This window comes from Megalobrama amblycephala, linkage group LG5 (assembly GCF_018812025.1).
Source record: "Megalobrama amblycephala isolate DHTTF-2021 linkage group LG5, ASM1881202v1, whole genome shotgun sequence".
Lineage (NCBI taxonomy): Eukaryota > Metazoa > Chordata > Actinopteri > Cypriniformes > Xenocyprididae > Megalobrama > Megalobrama amblycephala.
Window position 1 is genome coordinate 24,900,027 of NC_063048.1, and position 27,554 is coordinate 24,927,580.

The 27,554-nt window shown below is 42.3% G+C and overlaps 1 protein-coding gene and 1 pseudogene across 1 annotated transcript; one reads left to right on the top strand and one right to left on the bottom strand.

Annotated features, from left to right (window-relative positions):
• The window catches only part of LOC125268874, a 118,073-nt pseudogene extending 98,538 nt beyond the window's left edge, over positions 1-19,535 (top strand).
• LOC125268161 (guanylate-binding protein 4-like) lies at positions 18,972-21,443 on the bottom strand. The gene is made up of 7 exons (XM_048190257.1): positions 20,719-21,443; positions 20,533-20,642; positions 20,332-20,441; positions 20,060-20,188; positions 19,561-19,709; positions 19,131-19,285; positions 18,972-19,014 (listed from the first exon to the last, which is right to left on the bottom strand). The coding sequence occupies exons 1-7, from the start codon at positions 20,869-20,871 to the stop codon at positions 18,972-18,974; spliced, it is 849 nt and encodes a 282-aa protein (XP_048046214.1). The 5' UTR covers positions 20,872-21,443.
• Positions 21,444-27,554: the final 6,111 nt, after the last annotated feature.

The following is a 27,554-nucleotide window of genomic DNA, read 5'->3' on the forward strand; positions in this document are numbered from 1 at the left end:
CATCAAACTAGAATCAGCAGTGATTATTATCCAAAGAAGTGAACTTAAAATTCCCTTATCATGAGGTGCAGTATTTGACCAAGTAATTTGACCAATGAAGGAGTTTTAATGATGTTATTGACTATGAATAGTTATTGACTATGATACAGTTTCAAATGGGTTAGGATACTGACTTAGTAAGGTCGATTTCTCACAAGGGTATTAAAAAAGAGAGACGTTAAAGATGTTCAGTAAGATGTTATAACAGGGGTCTCCAAACCTGCTCCTGGAAAAATACCCTCCTGCAGAGTTCAGTTCCAACCCTGCTCCAGCAGACCTGCCTGTACTTTTCAAGTAAACCTTGGTTAGGTGATTCAGTTCAGTTTGATTGGGGTTGGAGCTCAACTGCAGGACTATAGCTCTCCAGAAGCAGGATTGACTACCCCTGTGAAAGAGGTGTGAACACATTGGTTTAACTCAAATAACATTTTTGGTGAATAAAGTTCTTAAAAAACGGCTTTGAAGACTAAACTCCTCTAATTTCTTTCTGCGCAGATTATTTGCTCTGTGATTGCTGGACTTCTGCATTTCTTCTTTCTTGCGGCATTTTCCTGGATGTGTTTGGAGGGCGTTCAGTTGTTCCTCATGCTTGTGGAGGTCTTTGAGAGCGAATTCTCTAGACGAAAATACTATTATGCATCTGGCTACCTGTTCCCCTGTGTGGTGGTTGGCATTTCGGCAGCCATCGACTATAAGAGCTATGGGACGAGGAAAGCGTGAGTAATGTTCTTTGTTGATATAAAAATATTGAACTGTGCTTAAGGTCTTGCAGTTTAAATGCAAATACAGACCTGCATTGGTCTACTATGTCATTGATATTAATTACACAATTAGTCTCACTAGTAGATACTGCGGTCCCACTTTATATTAGGTGTCTTTAACTACAATGTACTTACATTTATATTAATCATTTGATACAATGCACTTATTGTGTACATACATGTTTTTACATTGTACTTATATTTTAAAAATGCCTTGCATGTAATTATATCTGTAATTAATTTCTGTAATTATATTAATAATTACACTGTTCCCTTTCAGTCGGTCACGTTCGACGTACGTCAGTAGTGACCGACGAATTGGGATATCGCTTAGAGAGCCCTATCATCTTCGTGTAAACTAAAACAAGCCAATGGAATTGGCGTGCGATATTTGCATAATGCGCACCGCCCCCGACAGGTGTATATAAATAGGAAGCGGATGCAATCGCACTCTGTCTTTCGCTTCGGAGCCATTTACTGGTGTCCTGTTTGAAGACTCCTTCTTCGTTGTTTTCTGAATTAAAACATTGCCTCAAGAAGAGGATTACAGCGAGCTTCAGTGCTGGTGAAGAGGGCACGTTCAGCGAGGTCGCGAGTGTCCGAGGAGCTGAGCTATAAGCTCTAAAACTGCTGTTTTCACGGCAACACAAAGAGTGTGTGTGTGAGCGATTTGGGCCGGTTCCTCGGTGTGTCAGGGAGTGGTGTACCTGACACATCGCGTCGCTCCCTGGGTGCTTCAGCACGAGTGAGTTGACTTCCCCTTCTAAAAGAGCTTTACAGACGAACCCTGACAGTATGTCATTTCGTCTGTGCGTTACTGGGTGCGGTCGTTCCCTGGTCCCTGCTGATGGGCACAATCGCTGCATCTCGTGTTTGGGCGTTCAGCACGCTGAGGCAGCTTTTGTGGATGGTTCATGTTCCCATTGCGGGAACATGACCATCGCGGTGCTGAGGTCGAGGCTCTCCTTCCTGAAGTCTCAGGAAGCGGGAGTCCCCTCTCCTATGCCGCGTACGACCGTTTTTTCCGGTGGGAACCGGAAGGACGGTACGGCGCTGTATAGGGAGGGCGGCCTGAGGATAACGGTCAGGGCTCCCCCGCCGAGCGGAAACGCTCCTCGGGCCCCTGCCCCCTCGCCAGCACCGCAACCCATCTTTCGCCCGTTGGTTTCCGCTGGGCCCTCTTCGGACTGTCCAGCCGTTACCTTCGGTGCGCCGGCGGAGGATCAGATGTCGGTCGCTGCGTCGGAAGGCGAGTTTGAGAATTCGGGAGAGGAAGATCCGGACGCGCTGCCGCCCTCCGGGACGGTAGCGGTGGCCGAGTCGGATCCCGAACTCTCGGCTGTGCTCTCTCGGGCAGCCTTGTGCGTCGGGCTCGAGTGGAACCCTCCACCCTGTCCCGGCCCATCTCGGCTGGATGATTGGTACTTGGGGGGGGTCGCGCTGGGCAGCCCCAGCGTCCCGCCCCAATGCCTTTCTTCCCGGAGGTGCATGATGAGGTGACCAGGTCTTGGCAGACACCGTATAGTGCCCGTACCAGGCCTGGCCCCCCGTCCGCCTTCACCTCCCTGGACGGCGGGGTAGCCAGGGGGTACGCGAGGATCCCGCCAGTCGAGCGCTCGGTTGCGATGCAGTTGTGTCCAACAGCCACCGGCTGGCGTGGTGAGCCGCGTCTCCCGTCCCGGGCCTGTAAGTTCTCAGCCGGTCTGACTGAGAAAGCTTACAGTTCCTGTGGGCAGGCTGCCTCCGCCCTGCACGCGATGGCCCTCTTGCAGGTTCACCAAGCAAAGGCGCTGTCGGAGATGCCCCAGGAAGGTCCTGACCAACAGCTGCTGGGGGAGCTGCGCGCTGCCACTGACCTTGCCCTCCGGGCAACGAAGGTGACAGCACGCGCTGTTGGTCACGCGATGTCTACCTTGGTAGTCCAGCAGCGCCACCTCTGGCTGACCCTCGCGGACATGCGGGATGCCGACAAGCAGCGGTTCCTGAACTCCCCCGTGTCCCCAGTCGGCCTATTCGGCGTCGCGGTGGAGAGCTTCGCCCAACAGTTCTCCGCTGCACAGAAGCAGGCTGAGGCTATCAGTCACGTCATGCCACGGCGGTCCGCTGCTGCCTCCACCCAGCCGCCCGTGGCTCAGCCTCAGCCCGCTCGTCGCCGAGGGCGCCCGCCTGCATCGTCCTCCGCCCCTGCTAAGACGGCAAAGCAGCAGCCTACACCAGCCAGACAGCAGGGTGCCGGTCGCGGGCGTGGTGCCCAGCCCGTCTCCGCTAAGCCCGGTGGTAAACGTAAGAGCAAGACACGGCACTGAGACGGGCAACCTGGAGGGGAAGGATCTTGCTCTTCGGGAGAGTTTTCCACCATCTCTCCCACCCCCGGAGGAGGGCCGGGGGGAATTTGTGTTTGTCTGTCCACCGCCGCTGGCTCTCCGGAGTCCAGCGGTACCCACTTTTTCACAAAAAGAGCAGTTTCCTCAAACTCCAGGTCACAACAAGGGGTGTCTGCCAGTGTGCCAGGCTCCGCCTCGCCGCTGACAGCTCCCTCCCCATTCGCCAGCAGGTGGCAGTGTGTTGGTGCAGACCGTGCCCCGTGCGCTGTCTCCCATGCACACTGCTGCCTCGCAGAGTCCGACCCCACTCCGGGCCGCCCCCAAGCCGTCCGGGTCGGGTCCCTCTCTGCCTTGCTGCCCCACCCCCGGTGCGTCTGTGGTGCCTTTGGTCCCGCTGGCTCAGTGTCTGGAAGCGTGGATCACGCTCCCCAGCCTGTCCAGTTGGCTCATTCGTACTATCAGACTCGGCTATGCGATTTAGTTCGCCCGGCGTCCCCCGGTCTTCAGGGCTGTCCACTTCACTCAGGTGTCGTTGGACAATGCACCTGTTCTCCGGGCGGAGATTGCTGTCCTCCTGGCGAAGGATACAATCGAGCCGGTCCCTCCAGCCGATATGAAGTCGGGGTTCTACAGCCCCTGCTTCATTGTACCGAGAAAGGGCGGTGGGCTACGGCCAATTCTGGACCGTCCCCAGGATTGGTTTGCAGCAATGGACCTGAAGGACGCGTGCTTTCATGCCTCGATTCTGCCTCGACACAGACCCTTCCTAGGTCGGTCTGCGTTCGAGGGTCGGGCATGTCAGTACAAAGTCCTACCCGACATGGTTGTAGCTCCCAGCCGGTTGGGTCTTCAGGTCAACTGGGACAAGAGCAAACTCGCCCCCGGGTAGAGGATCTCTTGTCTCGGTCTCGAGCTAGACTCGGTCGCACGGACTGCGCGTCTCACAGAGGCGCGCGTCCAGTCGGTGTTGAACTGCCTGAGCTCGCTCAAGTGCAGGACAGCGGCTCCACTGAAAGATTTTCAGAGGCTCCTGGGGCATATGGCATCTGCAGCCGCGGTAACGCCGCTCGGATTGCTTCATATGAGACCGCTTCAACACTGGCTCCGCGGCCGGGTCCCGAGATGGGCGTGGCAGTGCGGCACGCTCCGTGTCCCCGTGACACCGAGCTGCCGTCGCACCCTTGTCCGGTGGTCGGACCCTTCGTTCCTGCGGGCCGGAGTACCCCTCGAACGAGTGTCCAGGCATGCTGTGGTCTCCGCAGATGCCTCTGCCACGGGATAGGGGGCCACGTACAACGGGCATGCAGTGACAGGTCTTTGGACGGGGCCTCAGCTGCATTGGCATATCAATTGCCTCGAGTTGCTAGCGGTTCGTCTTGCGCTGGCCCGCTTCAAGAAGCTGTTGTCAGGCAAGCACGTTCTAGTCCGCTCACACAGCACTGCGGCCGTTGCGTACATCGACCGTCAAGGTGGTCTACGCTTCCGTCGCATGTCGCAACTCGCCCGCCATCTCTTGTTGTGGAGTCAGAAGGATCTGAGGTCCCTTCGGGCCACTCGTGTCTCAGGTGTGCTCAACCGTGCAGCCGACGAGCTGTCACGGCAGCATCTACTTGCGGGCGAGTGGCGGCTCCACCCCCAGGCGGTCCAGCTGTTTTGGCAGCGTTTCGGCGAGGCCCAGGTAGTCCTGTTTGCCTCCCCGGAAACTGCCCTCTGCCAGTGGTTTTATTCCCTGACCGGCGGCACGCTCGGCACGGATGCCCTGGCACACAGCTGGCCCCCGGGTCTGCGCAAACATGCGTCTCCCCCAGTGAGCCTTCTCGCACAACTCATGTGCAAGGTCAGGGAGGACGGGGAGCAGGTTCTGTTAGTGGCTCCGTACTGGCCCACTCGGACCTGGTTCTCAGACCTCATTCTCCTCGCGACAGCATCTCCCTGGCCGATTCCTCTGAGGAAGGACCCCCTGACTCAGAGACGGGGCACCCTGTGGCACCCGCGTCCCGATCTGTGGAACCTCCACGTGTGGTCCCTGGACGGGATGCGGAGGTTCTGAGTGATCTCCCGCAAGCGGTCGTAGACACCATCACTTCCGCTAGAGCTCCTTCCACTAGGAGTCTCTACGCGCTGAAGTGGAACCTGTTCGTCGAATGGTGCGCCTCTCGCCGAGAGGACCCCCGATCATGCTCGGTCGGATCTGTGCTTTCCTTTCTGCAAGATGGGTTGGAGCGAAGGCTGTCTCCCTCCACCCTCAAGGTGTATGTTGCCGCTATCGCCGCACATCACCACGCAGTTGAGGGTAAGTCCCTGGGGAAACACGATCTGATCGTCAGATTCCTGAGGGGAGCGAGGAGATTAAATCCTCCTCGCCCTTCCTCCGTACCCTCTTGGGATTTGACCCTGGTTCTCACAGCTCTCCAGGGTCATCCCTTTGAGCCTTTGCAATCAGTCGATCTGAAACTAATGTCTCTTAAGACGGTTCTTCTGGTTGCATTGGCTTCCCTGAAGAGGGTAGGGGATCTGCATGCATTTTCGGTCGACGAAACGTGCCTAGAATTCGGGCCCGGTGATTCTCACGTTATTCTGAGACCCCGGCCTGGATACGTGCCCAAGGTTCCTACCACTCCCTTCAGAGATCAGGTAGTGAACCTGCAAGCGCTGCCCTCGGAGGAGGCAGACCCAGCCCTAGCTTTGCTCTGTCCCGTCCGCGCTCTGCGCGTTTACGTGGATAAAACGCGAAGCTTCAGGACCTCAGATCAGCTCTTCATCTGTTACGGAGGCCAGCAGAAGGGAAAGGCTGTCTCCAAGCAGAGGATGGCCCACTGGATAGTGGATGCCATCGCCTTGGCGTATGATTCCCAGGGCGTGCCTTGCCCGCTCGGGTTGAGAGCCCACTCCACCAGAGGGGTGGCCTCTTCCTGGGCGCTGGCTCATGGCGCCTCGCTGACAGATATTTGTAGAGCTGCGGGCTGGGCGACACCCAACACGTTCGCTAGGTTTTATAGCCTACGTGTAGAGCCGGTATCTTCACGTGTACTCGCATCCACTAGTCGGTAGACGTGTTGTACCCACTCTAAGTGTCGGCTTGCAATGCCATTCCCGCCACTGGCCGGATACGTGCATACTTCTCTCCAGTCGTGTTCCCCGCTTGGCGAACCCTGTCGAGCTCCTCCGCCTCCCCCTTCGGCTCGGACATTGCGGAGTGTCTGATGCCAGGCCTACATCCGTCGCTGACGCTGTCTGTTGGCTGGGGCCCATATGTCGTGACCCCTCTACGTGAGCGGTCCCATATGTGTATTTTCCACGGTTTAAAACTCCCTACGGGCCGAGTCCGTGTCTTTCCCTTAGCAGAGCCAGCTCTGCTGTCACCTGTCAGATGAGTCTCCCCCTAACCAGGTGGAGCCATCCCAGGGACTCCATATGCGTACTGCCCCCCGGGCCAGTCCATATGTGTATTCCCACGTAAACTCCTCCCCCATTGGGTAGGTAGTGGTCTCCGCAGCGTCCCTCACGGGTTCGCTTCCCCAGTGTAGTCTAGTTTACTTTAGTGGGTATTGGTTAGACAGCAGTAGACTCTCTCGGTGTAAGCTCGCCCCCTTCACCGTCAGCCGGTGCTATGGGCGGCTGAGCTTGCGCTGGGCACTGGAAGGGGTTTCGTAACTGTGGCGTTTTAGTTGGGATCCCAATTCGTCGGTCACTACTGACGTACGTCGAACGTGACCGACTGAAAGGGAACGTCTCGGTTACGTATGTAACCCTCGTTCCCTGAAGGAGGGAACGGAGACGTACGTCCCGTCGCCACAGTTTCTGTACCCTCGCTGTAGTGCGGACACCAGTTGTCTCCTCAGCGAAAAACAGAGTGCGATTGCATCCGCTTCCTATTTATATACACCTGTCGGGGGCGGTGCGCATTATGCAAATATCGCACGCCAATTCCATTGGCTTGTTTTAGTTTACACGAAGATGATAGGGCTCTCTAAGCGATATCCCAATTCGTCGGTCACTACTGACGTACGTCTCCGTTCCCTCCTTCAGGGAACGAGGGTTACATACGTAACCGAGACGTTTACCCATCCCTTACACCTTGACCCACCCTTAAACCTACCCATACCACCAAACCTGTCCCTAAACTTACCTGTATCCACCTCAATACCAGCAAAAGTGTTTTGCAGTACAATATGAACACAATAAGTACATTGTACTTATTTTTTGATGCAAGTACATAGTAGTTAAGGCCACCTAATATAAAGTGGGACCGAGACTTCAAAACCTGAATGGGTGGGGTCAGATAAGGGAGACATTCAAAATGTTTACTGTTAGTGTGCCTCCAGAAACAGGGTTGGGAAATACTGATTTGGGGAATGTCATTCCATCCAATGAAAGTGGTTGTCACTCTCAAAACTTTGCAGTGTGTTCATGTAGTAAGTAATTGCTTCTGTGGTGGTAATTTCTCTTTTTCCCTCTTTCTAGCTGTTGGTTGAGAGTTGATAATCATTTCATTTGGAGTTTCATCGGCCCTGTTACATTCATCATTATGGTAAGTTTTGCACATTTAACATGACTACCTTTATTTAGGTGTTTAGAACTTCCTCTAGAAAGGTTACAAAAACATTGAAATTCCTTAAGTGATGTTGTACTTCATTTTCACCAGTAAAGAGATATATTGGTGTTTTTTTGCATTATGTTGAATTGTGAGATATGCATCATAATGTCTATGTTTTTTTGAGATAATTGATAATACCCAACCCTGATGTGTATGCTGTGTTCCCAAGTCTTGGTAACATATGCTGTTTTTCTGTAGTTCAGTAAGATAAGCTTTCTTTACATTGGGCAATAATTGATGCTGTTTTTTGTTGTTTCATTTTGATTGGTCAGTAATGTATACTGTCTTCCCATGGGTCAGTCGTTATTCATAGAGCAATCTCCTATTTACTTTCTATATTCCTGGAGAATGACTCCAGACCTGAAGGTTAAAATGGAATTTCAGTTCTTGAAAATGGAAGTATAGAGAAATGATTGTATGGAAATACAGTTTTCTTTGAAATAAGTATTCAGACTTAATTCACTTCCTCCTTTGGCAGCGGTTATAGCCTAAAGTCTTTTTGGATACGATGTGACAAGCATTGCACACCTGAATTTGGGGATTTTACCAAACCAGAATAATCACTGAGTTCTTGGTCACTTCTCTTACCAAGGCCCTACTCCTCTGTTTGTTTTGGCTGGGTGGCCAGCTCTAGGAAGAGTCCTAGTTGTTGCAACTTCATCAATTTAAGATCTGTCTTCCCATGGGTCAGTCGTTATTCATAGAGCAATCTCCTATTTACTTTCTGTATTCCTGGAGAATGACTCCAGACCTGAAGGTTAAAATGGAATTTCAGTTCTTGAAAATGGAAGTATAGAGAAATGATTGTATGGAAATACAGTTTTCTTTGAAATAAGTATTCAGACTTAATTCACTTCCTCCTTTGGCAGCGGTTATAGCCTAAAGTCTTTTTGGATATGATGTGACAAGCATTGCACACCTGAATTTGGGGATTTTCTACCATTTGTTTCGGCAGATCGTCTTCAGCTTTGTCAGGTTGGCTGTGGACAATCAGTGGGCAGCCATGTTGAGTTCTCTCCAGAGATGTTCAAATGGATTCAAGTCCATTATATTCCCTAAGCCTCTCTTGCATTCTCTTAGCTGTGTGATTAGGGTCATTGTCCTGTTAAAAGGTATACCTTCAGCCCAGTCCGAGGTCCTGAGTGTTCCTCAGGTTTTCCTTAAGGATATCTCTGTATTTTGCTACATTTAGCTTCTACCCTGCCCCAGTCCCTGCCTCTGAAAGGCACCCCCACAGCATGATACAACCATTATCTTTGGTTTTCTCCAGATATGATGCTTGTAATTGAAATTCATCAGACCAGAGAATTGTTTCACATAGTCTGGTAGTCCTTTGGGTGCTTTTTTTGGGCAAATTTCAAGTGTGTGTATGGCCACTAAGACTGTAGTGATGGTTGTCCTTCTGCATGTTTCTCCCATCTCCACACATGATCTCTGGAGCTAAACCAGAATAATCACTGAGTTCTTGGTCACTTCTCTTACCAAGGCCCTACTCCTCTGTTTGTTTTGGCTGGGTGGCCAGCTCTAGGAAGAGTCCTAGTTGTTGCAACTTCATCAATTTAAGATGGAATTTAAAAATGTATGTAAACTGCAATTAAATATGGAGAGCGATGTGCTTTGAGGAACCTTAATGCATATTTTTTGTAGCCTTCCCCAGATCTTGACAGAATTCTGTTTCTCAGTTCTCCAGGCAGTTTCTTTAACCTCATGACTCTGGTATGCATTTTCAGCTGTTCAGCTATGGATAGCTAAAGTTGTTATCATACTGATATGAATTATGGCATCACAATGGGGATAATTTTTCATAGTGTGAATGTGTTTTTTTTTTTTTCCTGCCCAAAGATAGATACAAATATGACCCAAGCCATTTTCCAAAAAATAGATGCAATTAGATGCTGATATAATGAAGTTTAAAGTCAGGACTGTTTAGTTTATATTTTACAATACTTTGAATGTGGCTTGTCAGAACAGGAAACACACTTTATATTAGGTGTCCTTAACTACTTTGTACTTGCATTCAAGAACAAGTACAACGTATAGTGTTCATATTGTATTGCAAAACACTTGTGCTGCTATTAAGAGGTGGATAAGGGCAAGGTTAGGGACAGGTTTGGTGGTATGGGTAGGTTTAAGGTTGGGTTAAGGTGTAAAGGAATGCTCAGTGGTGTAATTATAGATGTAATTACATGCAAGTATTTAAAAAAAAAAAAACATGTATGAACACAATAAGTGCATTGTATCAAATTATTAATTTAAATGTTAAAAGTTAAATGCATCCCATGTACCTTCTGTGTCAGAGAGGTCACTTCCTGTAACCAGGAATTTAACACATGGGTGCATCACATATAAAGGTCATGTTTTACCCCAAAACTAGGAGTAAAACGAAATTCTGGTAGGACCAATTCATAAATTGCATGTGACATTTTTTTTATGTGGCACTTGTTAGTTTGTAATTCTCATTCTCATTCATGATATCTTACGAGGATGGTCATATTTCATCTCAAAACCAAAAGAGAAAAAAAATAAGAAATTATATTTTGCATAAAGCCTCTTTTAGGACATTTATATTTAATTAAGCAGATCCTCTCTGTACTCTCACAACCCATGAATTACAAATATATACAGTACTTCAACAGACGCAGTTAGAAGAGTAACTTGTCCTCTGAACACAAGCTGGTTTATATTAAACTTGTGCTTGTTGATCTATTTTGAGGAGTGGAAGGGTGAGATGGAGGAGGAGGCTGGGAGGCACAGAGGAGGGTTGAGGTGGTTCGGCTAGCCTGGCTTCCTCTTGTGCTGTGCCTGGCCTGCCTGGCTGTCTCGTCAGATCTGTGTCATCACTCCCAGCTGTGTTAAATGCATTCTTAGCCTCTCCACTCAAGCCGGAGCAAAGCAGCTCCTGGTGGCTCAGCAGCAAACACTCAACAGCACCATAATCAGTGATCTAAAGACCCACCCTCAAGCTCTCTCTCCATTAACCCTCACTTGTCTTTTTGTGTGTGTGTGTGTGTGTGTCAATTGACCTGTTTCTCTTACCGTTAGTAATTTCCTCTTCACCGCAACTCTATTCATATTTACTGCTAAATGAAAAAGTCTAACTTACTGAATTACCGGGTTGTGGGAAATAGGGTTGGGTATCATTTGAATTTTAGTTATTCCGATTCTGATTCTGCTTATCGATTCCAAAAATGATTGATTCCCAGTTTCAACTCCAATATAGTAAAAAAAAAAAAATGAAGTCAGACATTTAGATATCAAACATATTTATTCTTCTTTTTGCAAAACATTCTGTTGCAGCTGAATACCATGAACAAAAATCAGCAGCCTAAAGAACAACTAACTAATAAACTAGACTAACTAATATAAATTTCAAACATCATTAAAGACAACACAGTAATAAAATAAGAACAAATAAGCAAATTAGCAATAGCACAAATAAATACAACTGAAAGTTCAGAAATTGAAATCAGGTGTAAAATAACTGCAGAGTATAGAACAATCCTTATTAAAGTTACAAAAGTTATTCAGTCAAAATCATTGAGAGTGATTCTCTTTTTCTTTTCTTCTTTGATTAACAGTAATGACACATACGGCAGGAGGTTTATTAGGCTGCTGTCACTTTTAAGACCAAATGCATGGATCCAATATACTGTTAAGGCCTTTGCACACTGAGTCCGAAATTTTCGCATGCGTTTTTTCGTATTCGCAACCCAAAAAATTCGTCATGCACAGAGACCTTGCACACTGACTCCGATGCGTATTAATGAATGCGTTGTGGAAAAAAATCGCAAAACAAATCGCAAAACAATATAAAATGAAGTCTTCAAGCAGCAGTGAGCATGATTAGTTGTCTCCTCTATTCTTAAAAAGAGAAAAAGAAAGAGGAAATATTGGGTCCATTCAATCCCGAGATTGCATAGAGAGAAAGGAGAATTCACCTCATCAAGGAGCTGCGGGATTATCCGAGCGTTTCAAAGATTAGTTACTTCAGGATGTCAGTGGCTCTGTTTGATGCTTTACTACTGGCACAATATGTCTTTATATTCGGTCTCTTTGTATTCCTCACGTTGTTTGTCATTCAGTGCTACTGATTTGTGCCGTAGACGACGTGTATCAACTTGTCAGATGGCATTCTGGATTTTTGCGTTCGTGTACGTTGGCTCTGAATTGTCAAAACGTCTCTCAAAATGCGTGCCACGGATGCGAAAAACGCAGAAAATCGAACCTGATCCGAATATTTTTTTGACGGACGAAAGTTTCGGAGGCAGTGTGCAAACGCGATTGTCATAACGTGAGGTCGAATTAATTTTTTAACGTGCGAAAGTTTCGCATGCAAATTTCGGACTCAGTGTGCAATGACCTTTACACATGCATTTTCTTTCTCAACTGTTTATATTCACTTAAGACATAACTGACTGTGTTTACGAGGATATTTTGACATAATTTTGTTGGTATTTGTCCATTCAAGCACAAGATGAAGCCAAAGACAACTCGGTTCAGTATTTGTGCACTATATGAGAAGCAGCTTTTTGTGTGCACGCTCTGGATGTGCCCAGTACAGAATACAGCAAATTGAATTCTCTTTCGTGTCTTCTTACACTTGAATGGTTTGAAAACCACATTAAAATATATACACAGTAAGCGGAATCGAATTTTTAACTTTATATCAAGTATCCGATTCCTGACCTTAAGTATCCGATTCCAGAATTGGAATTGATTTTCGATTCCCAACCCTAATGGGAAATTTGTTATACAACCACAGACTGTGTTGAAAACTGAAATTTGACTTGCGTTGTGTTGTGTTGACCAATATTTACCGTTTACCAATCTAAAAAAAAAAGTTATTTCTGTTATTTTGACAAGTACAAATATTTTTGATCTACAGCCTTTTTTAACCTCATTGCATGTGAATATAAGGATTCAAATAAAAGGGGAATAATCTAAATAAATTCCCTGCAAAAAAGACAGGGTGAAATGTGAATAAGGATTTGTGAAGAGAAATGAAAGAATACATGTAGTTAAGTGAAATAAATCATGCAATATTGCTAAATTCGTGAAAAAGTGAGGTGAGCAGCTCTTAAAACAGAATACAAAGCCGACATATGGCTTAATCCTGTTGGCTCACGTACCTCTCAATCCACACAAATGCAAATGTTTTCATATTCACAAAGTAAAATGTCCCAATATCCACATAAAGTAGAAACCTTCACATATGCAAAAAATGTGTTTGCTGTACCACCATTTGCACAGCCCTTCTGTATTTAAATAGAGCCGTGTAACTCTGTTTTGTTTCTGCATTTTATTTTGATGACTAGGTTAAGAAAATTTCATAAAATATACAGTAAAAATCTAGTTTTATATATTGTATTATATATATGTATATCATTATAGATGGATACATTTTTAAATATAGATGGATAGATTTCTTTTTCTTTCTTTCTTTCTTTCTTTCTTTCTTTCTTTCTTTCTTTCTTTCTTTCTTCTCTTCATTTCATCCAGTAATACTCTTTCTTTCCTTCTTTCTGTTTCTGGGCAGGGGTGATCTGTATTTGAAAGGCTCTGAAAAATTGAGTTGGATTCTTTGGTGTTTACATGTGGTTTGTGTTGATGATCGACAAAGCAAAGAATTTGGTGACTTTCTTTTCAAAGCGCATATTCTGTTTCTGTCTTTCTGTTCCTCCAAAAAAAAAAAAAAAAAACATAAAAAAACAGATGTGTGTTTTTCTCTTTTGTTTATAAAGCTGTAATGTGCTCACTTATTTGTAATGTAGGTTTTTTTCATTTTGGATTATAGTCAAACACAATATACCAAGTTAACAACATGTGCTCTGTTACTAACCTATACAAATAGTCAGTATATTTTCCCCAACTGTCATTATATTATCGATATGTGACCCACATTTTGAAGTAAAATATGTAGATTTGCAACACTCCAGAAACACATGATTTAACCAAGGAGGTTTCCGCTAATTAAATGCCATTGTAGAGTCTTGTTTTTGAGAATTTGATGGATAGGAAATTGTGTAGAGAGGTTCTAAAATCAGGATGATGATATTATATTTTAGGTTAGTTTTTGAAGTTAGGAAAGTCAAAAGATAGACACCACTACCTCTTTTAACAGAGCGTGCTCTCTTCCTATTCCACATATTTAAAATAGATGATTCTTTTTTTTTTTTTTTTTTTGGGATTCATTATTTTTATTTTAAGAGGTCTTCTCTGGTCAGCCTGAATTACATTCCCATGTTCAGGGTGGTGAAGAAAAACACAAGCTCTTGCCAGCAAGCAGACATTTTCAGGGCCAGAGTTATGACTTACACTAGTCTGAGAAGGCCCCTACGCGCCGTTTGTCTGCGATAATCTTTAAAGGTGCCCTAGAATCAGAATTTGAATTTACCTCGGCATAGTTGAATAACAAGAGTTCAGTACATGGAAAAGACATACATTGAGTTTCAAACCCCATTGTTTCCTCCTTCTTATGTAAATCTCATTTGTTTAAAAGACTTCCGGAAAACACTCGGATCTCAACATAACACAGACTGTTATGTAACAAGCAAGAACAACAGCGAAAAATGGCAGATGGAGCAATAATAACTGACATGATCCATGGTATCATGATATTTTTAGTGATATTTGTAAATTGTCTTTCTAAATGTTTCATTAGCATGTTGCTAATGTACTGTTAAATGTGGTTAAAGTTACCATCGTTTCTTACTGTATTCACAGAGACGAGAGTCGTTGCTATTTTCATTTTTAAACACGTGCAGTCTGTATAATGCATAAACACAACTTCATTCTTTATAAATCTCTCCAACAGTGTGTAATGTTAGCTTTAGCCACAGAGCATAGCCTCAAACTCACACAGAATCAAACATAACCATCTAAATAAATACTTTACTCACATAATTCGAAGCATGCATACAGCATGCATGACGAACATCTTGTAAAGATCCATTTGAGGGTTATATTAGCTGTGTGAACTTTGTAAATGCACTGTAATATAGTCGAGAGCTCGTGTGGCAGATGGAGCGCATCTCTTAAAGGGGCTGTGCTGAAAAAATCAGTGCATAGTTAATGATGCCCCAAAATAGGCAGATAAAAAAATTAATTAAAAAAAATCTATGGGGTATTTTGAGCTGAAACTTCACAGACACATTCAGGGGACACCTAGGACTTATATTACATCTTGTAAAAAAACAATCTAGGGCACCTTTAAGATCAAAATTAGGAACAAATGGTAGCACTATATTTTCCTGTTGGTAGTTTATGTCTCAAGAAATAATAACAGTCTTACAAGCTTCTGTACTAACTTGAGTCACAGCCTATCGTGTTAAGAATTGAACACCTTTCCAAATGGCCTATGCGTAATACCGTCTCATTCCAGGTTATAAGATATCTTGGAAACTCCCAGTAGGGTCCATCCATTCTTGCATTGTGACATTTTTGCAGATGCTGTCTACTTTATGAATTATTGAAGGCTATACTTCATAGTTCAGATCATAGTGTACTGTAGCCAACATAAACCACACTTGATTTTTATTTTTTAATGCTGTTGTTACATTCGTCTAACAGCACAGTGATCACACGACCAAAGAAAGATGTTCTACTGTTCTTGCCCATGTAACTGTTACGTGGTGCTCTCCGGAAAAGTGCAGCTGCAAATATGAATATTAAATGTTTGACAAATATGTCATCTGAATGATGAATTGCAAACGTGAGTTCCAAGAACTGTGGGGAAAGCTGTGTGGTCTTCTCAACGTGTTTTATCTTTTCCAACAGCTCAATCTCATCTTTCTGGTGGTGACTATGTACAAGATGGTAAAACACTCAATGTCTATGAAACCTGATTCCAGCAGACTGGAGAGCATACGGTAAGATCAATCTTCAGCACTGTCAAACACATTTAGCAGCTTTGTTTTTAGCCCAGCTGTCTGCACAATTTCACATTCGGACATTTTCTTTCATCTTTAGCACTCGACTATTTTGTTGTCCCGACTTATCATCTTGATTGCTTTATTCAAAGTGGCAAGATCTTAAAATGATAACATTATGATTGTATCTCCACAATCTGGCTTTGTGGCACTGAGCAGTTTTCTGTGGTAAAGACTGCACATGAGGTAGAGGTTTGCATCTGGAGCTGGACTGTAAATACTCAGATGCAGCTAACTGGGGTTTATGGGAATAATTAGAGAAAGCATTAACTTTTCAAGCACCGTGTTATTAACTTATTCGTTCACTTCCTGCAATGTGATATCACAGTCTGACCCTCTCATAAACATTTTCCTTGGGAACTACATGCATATTTCCAGATGGGCCATACAATGGAATGATACGCAAGATGTTTTATTGGACCCAAAGTCATGATTACTTTTAAAAATGCAGCAGGAGACGGAGAGAAATCTCCCCTTGTCGTGTCCATTTTAAGGTATCATCCGTTCAGGACATTTGAGCCACAGAAATAGTTGTTGGAATCTATTGGGAACAAGTCCAGTGATATACTGCTGTCTTAGACTCTTATATCTGGGTGGTCTAATCGTAGGAGTGGGTTAAATTTATGAATTTATTTTCTATTTGCAAACAAAAGTAGTGTTTTTTTTTTTAATCATTAATTTTGTGTGTTTGTGTGTTCCGAGTAAAACTGAGCAAATAAATGCAATAGCCAATCAAAGGCAATTAAATGTCTCGCTCACAGAGAGGAAATAAGCTCAGTACCACTCAAATCGCAAGAGTTTTGCTCAGCATGAGCTCACTTGAGTTCTTCACTCTTGCGAATGCTCTCGTTAAAATCAACAAGATGTAGAAACAAAGTAAATGAGATTAATTAATGCATAAAACAACTGTAAACTAATTCAGAAACGCACACACAAAAAGCTTGCTGTGTGGCCTACATATAAATAGGTACAAACAGAACTATTTGATTGGCTGATGAATCTAACAGTCTGAAATTAGATTGTAATCATTTGTTATGCTTTGTACTATGATGAAGTCAGATGTTGTCAGTCTGTACACTGACAACATCTACAATTGTACAGAATCAAGATTAGAAAGAGATTGCAACTGCATAAGCAAACAGAGAAAAAAATAGAACTAAAGGGACAAAAATATGTGTTCTAATTTTTAGACCCGTTACACTGGCAGAGAAGCCTTGATATTGTTCACAAAATCTACGGAATGTGTTTTAAACCATTATCCCGTCATTTTCAGGTCCTGGGTGTTTGGTGCTTTTGCGTTGCTGTGTCTTCTTTGTCTGACGTGGTCGTTTGGCCTGTTTTTCTTGAACGACTCTTCAGTAATTATGGCATACCTCTTCACTATCTTCAACACCTTACAAGGGATGTTCATCTTCATCTTCCACTGTCTTCTGCAGAAGAAGGTAAACCCAAGCCCACTTGTGAAAAGCTACAGGAATTGGTTTTCATACACCACATTCTTCATTACTGAACACTGCTGAATGTGTTAAATATTGATTCATAAAGCCATTTTCTGGCTGCAATGTTTATTTTGCGATTTTAATTCAACTAAAATCCTTTGAGTTTGTCGTACTTTAAGTCAGTAGAAAATATGAAGGTTGTCTTTTTTTAAAGGCTTGTTTTAAGAGGTTATATCCTTTATGTATGAAATAAAATATATATTTAATTATAATAGTTAAAGTCAACATAAGTGTTTGCAATCCAGTTTTATTTCAGGCTCATTTGTGAGTGAAATATCTGTCAGTGTTTTGAAAAATTCAATAATGAAAGGCATTAGACTTTTTCGTTTTTCAAAAAGTCGCTCACCCTGAAGTTGCTCTTGCTCAAATTTTAATTGTTACACAGTGAAAGAAGTTTAGAGACAGAATTGCCCTGAACCTAAACATACAAACTTGATAAAAATGCTCATTTTAGAAGAAAATTTCAGATGGCACTTAGAGGCCATTATATGTGTGTGTTTTCCTCATATTTTGATGGTTTAATCAAACTTGTAGGGTCGTTAAAAACAAATATACCCTTCCAGACTTTACTTTTGGCCACTACTGTGCATTATGTATGTCTCCTACCCTTTACTTTGCTGTAAATAGTGTAATCTTTTTTGCTTGGGTCTTGCGTTTGGTTGTTAACTGACCTGATGTTGGATTCTGTTATCATAGGTGCGTAAAGAGTACAGCAAGTGTTTCCGGCGGTCTCAGTGCTGTAGTGCTCTTCCCTCTGAAGGACCCCACAGCTCTAACAAATCCTCGGCTTCCAGGTCCACAGTTCGATATTCATCTGCTACACAGGTACATCTATAACCTCTCCAGTTGTATCATATGAAAAACCAAACACAGTAAACCAGGGTTCCTCAGATCTGGTCCTGGAAGGCCACTGTAAGGGTGGAACTCCTACAGGGGTTCAGGCTGTAAGGTTTGCCGAGCGACTAAAGAAACTTTATCAGTAAGATGTTAGAAAACTGTACATTTCTTGTCTATTACCACCCACTGCAACTTATACCAACGACGGAAATAAGCGCAGTTATAATAGCAAAATATGTGGGAGAGCGTTGCTATAGTGTGACAATATTGTATTGCAATAGGGAGCACATTAATGTTAATACTAAATCAAAACTAGTTAGCACATCATTTGTAACTGAAAGGGTTTAATGACAATATCTGATTATGGTTACACTTAAAATAATTACAAAATAGATGTATGAGATGATAAAATCATATACGATTAATTGTACACAGCATGTATGTAAAACGTTACCTGAGAGAGAGAAAGAGAAAGAGAGAGAGAGAGAGAGAGAGAGAGAGAGAGGTCAAGAGAGTGCCCAAGATCCAAGAATCCAAGAAAGAAGAGCAGAGTATAAAAGAGCCCAGAGCAACAGTTACAATCTTCTTTTATCCCTTCCCTTCCCTGACCATTTGACCAAAACTCAAATGTGAGACATTCAAACTGACCAATCAGAAGATTAAAACTTCCCCCACTGTACTAAAGGTGTGACCATTTGTAGACCCCCGATGTACACACATCTTGGCCTACAAGGCTTGATCACTATCAGCACCTTTGTGCCTTCTAAATGGCCCTTGTAGCAAGAGAGAGGGGGTTGAAACAGTAAAGCAAATGTCTTTGTTCATTTTAAAATATCTTAAGATATTTTCAATTCTTACAGGTCCTACTCACCCAGCTCTGAGCTGGACTCGAACCATCGTCTCCTGCATGGGAGGCAGGCACATTAATGAGGATGCTAAAGACTGCAGTCTCCCAGCGTCAGTCGTCACTAGTGTGCCTCTTGAGATCAGGGGAGTGAGGTTTTACCTACACAGCTTTCAATAGCTGGCCTCCGTTACAGACACAAGGACAATATTTAAATACTTCAGCTGAATATCATTTAATTATTAAATTAACAAGCCTTTGCATATCTAGAGAATATAGCTGCATTATTATAAGAGTGCACATAATTGTGCATGTGAAACTCACCATCAGTTTTGTTAGGTATTCTCCTTTTTCATCTTTAAAGGAGCGTTTCATGAACTCAGCGGTGGCCAGACTGCTGAACTTCTGGTGCTCTGAGGAAATATCATCCACACTTACTGGGAACTTGTTCTTCACCTGCAAAGAACAGCATGCTTCGTCAGTAAATGGCTATAACAATTCTTGTACTTAAATTAAAACGGTTTAGTAAAATAAAAATAATAACTTTGTGAACAAAGGCAGAGCTTTATTTATTTACTGAATATTATCATGTTAAATGTATAACATGATGCTTTAAACTACTACCTGCTGTTAAGAGACAGTATATGTATATTTATGTATAATTTCATTTAACATTATACGTATAACAAACCCAAAAAATTGAAAAACTAAATATATGAAATTGTCCTTACCTCTTCCATCCCACTCTGATACACTTTCAAAGCTTCTTGAACAGCTGCCTGGTTCTCTAGATTTGCCAGAGTAACCACTGCATTGTCCAGACAGGGCACCTTCCCACTGCTGATTGTATCCACATAAATCTGCACCAGATTCCCGAGCACTGACAACACACACAAACACATCAACATACTTACCTTTTTAAATGTAGACCTGGTTTCACAGACAGGGCTTAGATTAAGCCAGGATTAGGCCTTAGTTCAATTAGGACAGTAAAGTTGCTTTTATAAACATGCCTTAGAAAAAAACATTACTGATGTGCCAGTACTGACATATTTTAAGACATTTCAGTGCAAGTTGCTTTTAGTTAAAACAGCTCAATCATGCATTTTAGTCTGGGACTAGGCTTAAGCCTTGTCTGTAAAACCGGGGGATAAAGGCGTATGGGTCTGAAGTTCACACTCTGAACACTAAAATGTCCCAATAAATTAAATTATTGGGTAAAACACTCACATTTGCCAGTAACTTTGTGTCCTCCTTTCAGTGTTTTCACAAAACTCTTGTGAAAAATGTGATCACAAAAACGACCCGTGACCTCCAGGTTACGGGGCAGGTTGTAGACGCTGATTTTCTTATTTACACCTAAATTAGGTTTTTAGGAGAAAATAACAAGTTTTACCAATGAAGATTGTGTCAACATTTGTTGTTGTTGTTGTTAATATTTACTGACTATTAATTTACATTCACATAGTGCTTGATGTTTACAATATGTCTATCTAAAATACCTTTCTTCAGCTGGAGGGCAAACTCAAGGTACTCGTCCTCAGTCAGAAATTCCTCTTCTGCTGCTTCTACCGATTCAATCTTGATCTTTTCAGCGAGCTCACTAACATAGCTGCAGCACATTGAGAAATAACAGCATCTTACAAAGTGTATGTTTGTAAATTTGAAAAAGGAAGTGGGTTAAGTTGCAGGTTAAAGGATACTGCAGCTTCTCCACTGCATTGTTATCGATGGTGCCGCGGCTGTTGTACACCAGAGTGCTGCTGAGCAGAACAGCCAGACAGAAGATCCAGCCGTCATTCTTAGAGTCTCCCTGAAACACAGTGTCTTGAAAATCAAAGAATCCACCATATAACAATATTAATAAGTCAACAGCTCTTTGTTCTCACCTTGTCCACAACACCGAGTCCCTCTGTGTCCAGCAGCACCAGAGTGTGTCCTTCTTTATAGGGGTGACGGACACAACTCATCCAGATGCCTTTGGTTTCCGTCTCAATAGTGTTACCAAGAGCAAAGCCTGAGACAATTAAAGTTTGTAGCATGATGTAGCTAATATTCACACATCAAGTTGGCATGTATTCAAGAAACATGCTAAAACCGCATCTTGATTTTAAAATTCAAGGTTATGAAGGAATACATAAAGATAGGTAAAGAGGAACTGGAGGAGTCGTAACTGTTATTGAACAAGGAGTGAGGTTTAGAGAAATAAGTATTAATGAAAAAGAAGCAATTATTGTAGAAATCAGGACTGATAAAAGTAGCTTCAAGGTGATTAACTTCTACAACCCATGTCAAATATTACAAGAAGAAAAGTTAGAAGAGTTGATAGAACTAAATGGGGACAAAGTTGTGTGATGTGGTGACTTTAATAGCCATAACACTGGTAGAAGAATACAGACTTAAATGGTAAAATAATTGAAGAATCAATGGATGAAAAATGGGTTAGTGTGTATTAATGATACTGGCACAAGAGTGTGAATGGCCAGGAGTCAGTACTACATTAATATCCGGGAATCCGGGAATACACCGATCAGGCATAACATAATGACTATAATATTGTGTTGGTCCCCCCTTGTGCTGCCAAAACAGCCCTGAGCTGTCAAGGCATGGACTCCACTAGACCCCTGAAGGTGTGCTGTGGTGTCTGGCACCAAGATGTTAGCAGCAGATCCTTTAAGTCCTATAAGTTGCGAGGTGGGGCCTCCATGGATCACACTTGTTTGTTCAGCACATCCCACAGGTGCTTGATTGGATTGAGTTCTGGGAAATTTGGAGGCCAAGTCAACACCTCAAACTCATTGTTGTGCTCCTCAAACCATTCCTAAACCATTTTTGCTTTGTGGCAGGGTGCATTATCCTGCTGAAAGAGGTCACAGCCACCAGGTCATACATTTCCATGAAAGGGTGTACATGGTCTGCAACAAAGCATAGGTAGGTGGTACGTGTCAAAGTAACATCCACATGGATGGCAGGACCCATGGTTTCCAGGCAGAACATCTACGGCTATGCAGCCCCATACGCAACAAACTGCGATGCACTGTGTATTCTGACACCTTTCTATCAGAACCAGCATTAACTTCTTGAGCAATCTGAGCTACAGTAGCTCATCTATTGGATCCGACCACACGGGCCAGCCTTCGCTCTCTATGTGTGCATCAATGAGCCTTGGCCGCCAGTGACCCTGTTGCCGGTTCACCACTGTTCCTTCCTTGGACTACTAGATACTGACCACTGCAGACCGGGAACACCCCACAAGAGCTGCAGTTTTGGAGATGCTCTGACCCAGTCGTCTAACCATCACAATTTGGCCCTTGTCAAACTCACTCAAATTCTCACACTTGCCCATTTTTCCTCCTAACACATCAACTTTGAGGACAAAATGTTCACTTGCTGCCTAATATATCCCAGCCACTAACAGGTGCCGTGATGAAGAGATAATCAGTGTTATTCACTTCACCTGTTAGTGGTCATAATGTTATCCCTGATCGGTGTATGGCAAATATGAGTTCATGGAAAGTATTGAAGGAAACAGTAGGGAGTGATTATTATCCTATAAAATTCAGAATAGGAATAAAAGTTAAAAAAAATAGAACAAGGAAAGAGAGGTGGAAACTGAAGGATGATGTATAATTTTGTTTTGTATTTTCTAGGTTTTGTAACTATTTGTCAGTTTAATGCTCAGGGGCCGTATTCACAAAACATTTTATCTTACCACTAAGAGTTCTCCTAAATAGCAGTAAAAGTTCTTAGCTAAGAGTTTTCTCTTAAAACCTATTCACAAAGCTGCTAAGACAAACTTTTACTAAGGAATAGACTGAAGTCTTAAGCTAAGAGTAAGGGCGGGGTTGACCTTGTTGCGATGGAGTATACACACAGTGATTGGCTGATGGGGAAGGAGTCAGCGATTTAATCATAGAAATATTGTAGAATGAGGTGTCATGTTTCCACATTAAAATAAAGGTTTTAAAACACAAATGTTGCCCTATTCAAATAAAGTTTTTTTTTTTTTATAAAAATTGTCCGCCTCTTGGATGTCTGCATTTCAAGAGAATGCAAAATGCAAGCGACAAAGAGCCGACTCACCTATTCGTCAGTTTATGTATCCCTCCACCACCCCGCTCCTCACTCTCGGCTGGGGATATGGGGAGAACTTTGGGCTTGGGCTGAATTCCAAGCTCGACGCCCTCGATCCCCTTGGACAGCACACCAAATACGCTTAGCCTATTAATTCTTTTTTTTTTTTTTTTTACTCTATTCAATCATTTGTAAATGTGAACTCATGAAAACCACTGCCACATGTAATCGGACAATATTTATTTATTTGTTAAAGATTTATTTTTGGTGTCTCATCGTAGACTCATATCTATAAATCAAAATATATTACATTTATGAAGAAAAAGTTGAGCACCTAAGGCTCTATTGCTGTTGCCTCAATGGTGTACAGTGTCTTTGGGTGGATTAGGACTGTTTGTGATTTGGTCTTTAGTGATTTAGGAGTCCTCTTGACTACTCCTAACGTCTCACAGATTTAGGAGCTAGTTTTAGCGCTAAAATGCTTTGTGAAATACTCTTAGAACAAAAATTTAGTCCTAAAATTAGGACTGACACGCCCATTATTTTTAAGAGTTTCTCCTAAATCGGCAAGTTAGGAGCTACTTTTAGCCTTAAGATGTTTTGTGATTACAGCCCGTTTGTTTCATTTGCTCACATGAGGAGACGCATCTGAGATTTTTAGAATTCCGTTTTAACGTTAGTTGTTTTTAATTTGGAAACTTAGCAAAAACGTTAATTTAATTTTTTAAACTTAAGCTGTAGAGTGTTTGCTAGACCGTGCTGTTGATCGATGATGCTCACGTGATCCTGTCACTGATAGTGGAGCCTGTAATAGAGTGCCTCAGGGATGACACATTTTTGTAGGCAAAACCCGGAAGCGAGTTAGCATTTTAGGACTTCTGGTTCCAACGCTGTAAAGTCTATGGGTTTTTCGAATGGGTTTTTGCTAAATCGCCTGAAATAAGATCTGTGGTTAACAAAGCCTCTAAATACTTTCACTTTTTGATCTATGACACCAGTTATAACCCACTTGTGATTTTTTTAACTTTTACTGTGTCTTAAAATCGGCGGTTGCTAACAAGTTACTTTAGACGTCATCATTAAAAATGGGACATTTGGACAGCATTTCTCATGAAAAAGTGGATAAGTATTCATAACAGCACAGATCATAATCAGCGAGCATGTTTATAAATAAAGTTTGAGGAAGCTTGGTGGTGGTGACGTTGATCCGCGACCACAGTGTGCTGTAGTCCATTTATAGCCTATACTGTTAGCCTTTTATATCTCCTGACTTTATTTAGGCTTCAAAATCTATAAATGTTGTGTCAACTTGTAAAGATTATATTGATAGACAAAACGTGTAAGTGTCATAACCCTTTGTTAAACACAGAGCTCATTTTCTGCGATTTTCCAAAAGTCTATGGGAAAAATGCATAGGCTTTCAATCGAGGGAACCCGTGCGCCGCTAACTTCCGGGTTGGCCTACAAAAACACGTCATCCCTGGGGTACTCTATTTATGCTGAATTTAAATGTTAAATATAAACTTTAATTATTAGAGTTCAGGCAAACGCTGCTTTGGCATTAATGGCATTTCAATTCGCTCAAATTTTCTATTATTATTTTTTTTAAATATTGCTTAGGTTACTATATAATTCTGTAGTTTTTGTTCACTTTCTGCTGAATGACAAGATGTTTTCAATGAACCAGTTGAGCCAGTGAAGTCACTTATAACAAAAGATGCTTATTTGTCACCACCGGTTTACATGTCTACTGTAAAAAAAAAATTATTAGCAGAAGCGGAAACAGTTTGTGCAACAGCAACAAGATGAGAATGATCATGAGACACTTTAAAAAGTAGATTTTTTTTTATTGGTCACATTGATTTTATTTGTTTAATTTATTAAATTGGAGCCCATATTTGTCAGTTTGTCAGCAAATTTGCAGTGTAACAAATTTAACACAATAGTATTTTCCTCGAACACACTAATTGTTTCATTTCAGAAGACTTTTTGATTTGTCAACTGGGGACATATGGATTACCATCATGTTCACTTTGCTTGGTTTTTGACCTTCTTGTGTAAACTCAATCTATGTTTGTGTTCCACAGAAAAAAAAGAATGTCATAATCATCTGGGACGGCATGAGCATAAGTTAAATGATGAGATATTTTTTGTTTTTGGTGGATGATCCCTTTAAGTTAAGTTTGCTTAAATGAAACCTTTGTGATATTCCACTATCCCTTATTTGTAAAGGTGAAAATGCAATGCAGAAGTGTAAAAAAGGCTAATTCGACCTCTCCTCAATCATCAGTTTCTTTACTGTACTGTCCAAAAATATGTCCATTAAATATCTTTAGAAAACAATTACAGGTATACTGGATTTTAAAGTTTCAGTGTAAACAAAAATATCAGGAAATCCAAAGTACATGCCCTCTGTACCTGTTGTTATTGTGTTTTGTCACAAAACTGTCAGTGGTGGTGAGAGAAGAAGTGCCCTTGATGAGGAAACCATGGCAGCCATATATGGTAAGTCACTACTTGGTGAAAGGAAAATTTACTAGAAACATTTAGTTAAAAAAAAATAGCTGTGATTTTTGTCTTGCAGTGGCAGTCAAGAGATTTCCAAATGTGCCCAAAGAGGCTTTGAGGATTTGAACTGGGGATACTGAGACTTCTTGAAAGCAAAAAAGTTACATTTGTTTAAATATATTGTAATTTTTTTGAACATTGTTTCCTTGCTGATTTTTATTCAAATGTTCACGTGTTATAGACAACAAATAACGTTTTTCTTCAAATGTCACATGTGAATGTATTTTCTTGGATTTAAATATATTTAGGGAAAAATATCTATTTTAAATGCTTTTGGAAAAATATATTTTGAAAATATATTTTTAAAAAAATATATACAAAAATGGCCAAAAATTATTAGTTAATAATATTGTTAGAAAATATATTTTAGTGAATATTTTTTGGCCATTTTTTGTATATTTTGAAATATATTTAAAGGTGCCCAAGAATGCTTTTTCACAAGATGTAATATAAGTCTAAGGTGTCTCCTGAATGTGTCTGTGAAGTTTCAGCTCAAAATACCCCATAGATTTTTTTTAATTAATTTTTTTAACTGCCTATTTTGGGGCATCATTAACAATGCACTGATTTACACTCGGCGCCGCCCCCTTAAATCGCGTGCTCCCTGCCACACGAGCTGTCGACTATATTACAGCGCATTTACAAAGTTCACACAGCTAATATAACCCTCAAATGGATCTTTACAAGATGTTCGTCATGCATGCTGTATGCATGCTTCGAATTATGTGAGTAAAGTATTTATTTGGATGTTAATGTTTTATTCTGAGTGAATTTGAGGCTGTCCTCCGTGGCTAATGGCTAATGGTACACTGTTGGATTGATTTATAAAGAATGAAGTTGTGTTTATGCATTATACAGACTGCAAGTGTTTAAAAAATGAAAATAGCGATGGCTCTTGTCTCCGTGAATACAGTAAGAAACGATGGTAACTTTAACCTCATTTAACAGTACATTAGCAACATGCTAACGAAACATTTAGAAAGACAATTTACAAATATCAGTAAAAATATCATGCTATCATGGATTATGTCAGTTATTATTGCTCCATCTGCCATTTTTCGCTGTTGTTCTTGCTTACCTAGTCTGATGATTCGGCTGTGTGCAGCTCCAGACGTTAACTGGCTACCCTTGTGTAATCCCTTTCATAATGTTGGGAACATGGGCTGGCATTATGCAAATATTGGGGTGTACACCCCGACTGTTACGTAACAGTCGGTGTTATGTTGAGATTCGCCTGTTCTTCGGAGGTCGTTTAAACAAATGAGATTTATATAAGAAGGAGGAAACAATGGGGTTTGAGACTCACTGTATGTCTTTTCCATGTACTGAACTCTTGTTATTTAACTTTGCCAAGGTAAATTCAATTTTTGAATCTAGGGCACCTTTAAAAATATATTTGAAAATATATTTTTTTAATGGTATGGGATTGATTGGGATAAATTCAGTTATATATGTAGTAACAGATTAATTGAAATAGAAGATGGTGTAGAAGGATATGATTAAAAAATTAATAGTGTTATACATAAAAAAGCAACAGAGGTAATAAGAAAGAAAACAACAGTAATGAGAAGGAAAGCAGTGTTACGAGTTGGCTCCAAGGAGGACGAAGGCAGAAGATACAAGTAACACAACGAAGTTTAATCTCAAGGAATGGAAGAACAGGCGACAGCAAACACATGTAACATTAAACAATACCGGACAATGAACTGAAGGCGGGAAGGAACTTAAATACAGCTGTGAGGGTAATTAGTGTCCATGGTGAAAGATGAGTGGCGGGAACTGAGAACAAAGAAACACATGACAATCAAAACAAACGGGACGAGATGGTGACTGTGACATTTACCCCGGTGATGGAGTGGTGAAGGGAGGACGACGATCCCCTGGTGGCGTAGATGGTGGATGGCCAATGGCGCAGACCCAGAGCTCCCCAGAGCCAACAGTCCACGGCAGAGTCGAAGATGGGAGGGGTCCAGATGGTGTTGGGCGGACTGACGGCATCTGGGGGACGACCGACGGAGACTCGGCAGGTGGATTCCAGGGCGCAAACGGAGAGACGGCAAGCTCCCGCGACGTTGTGGCGACG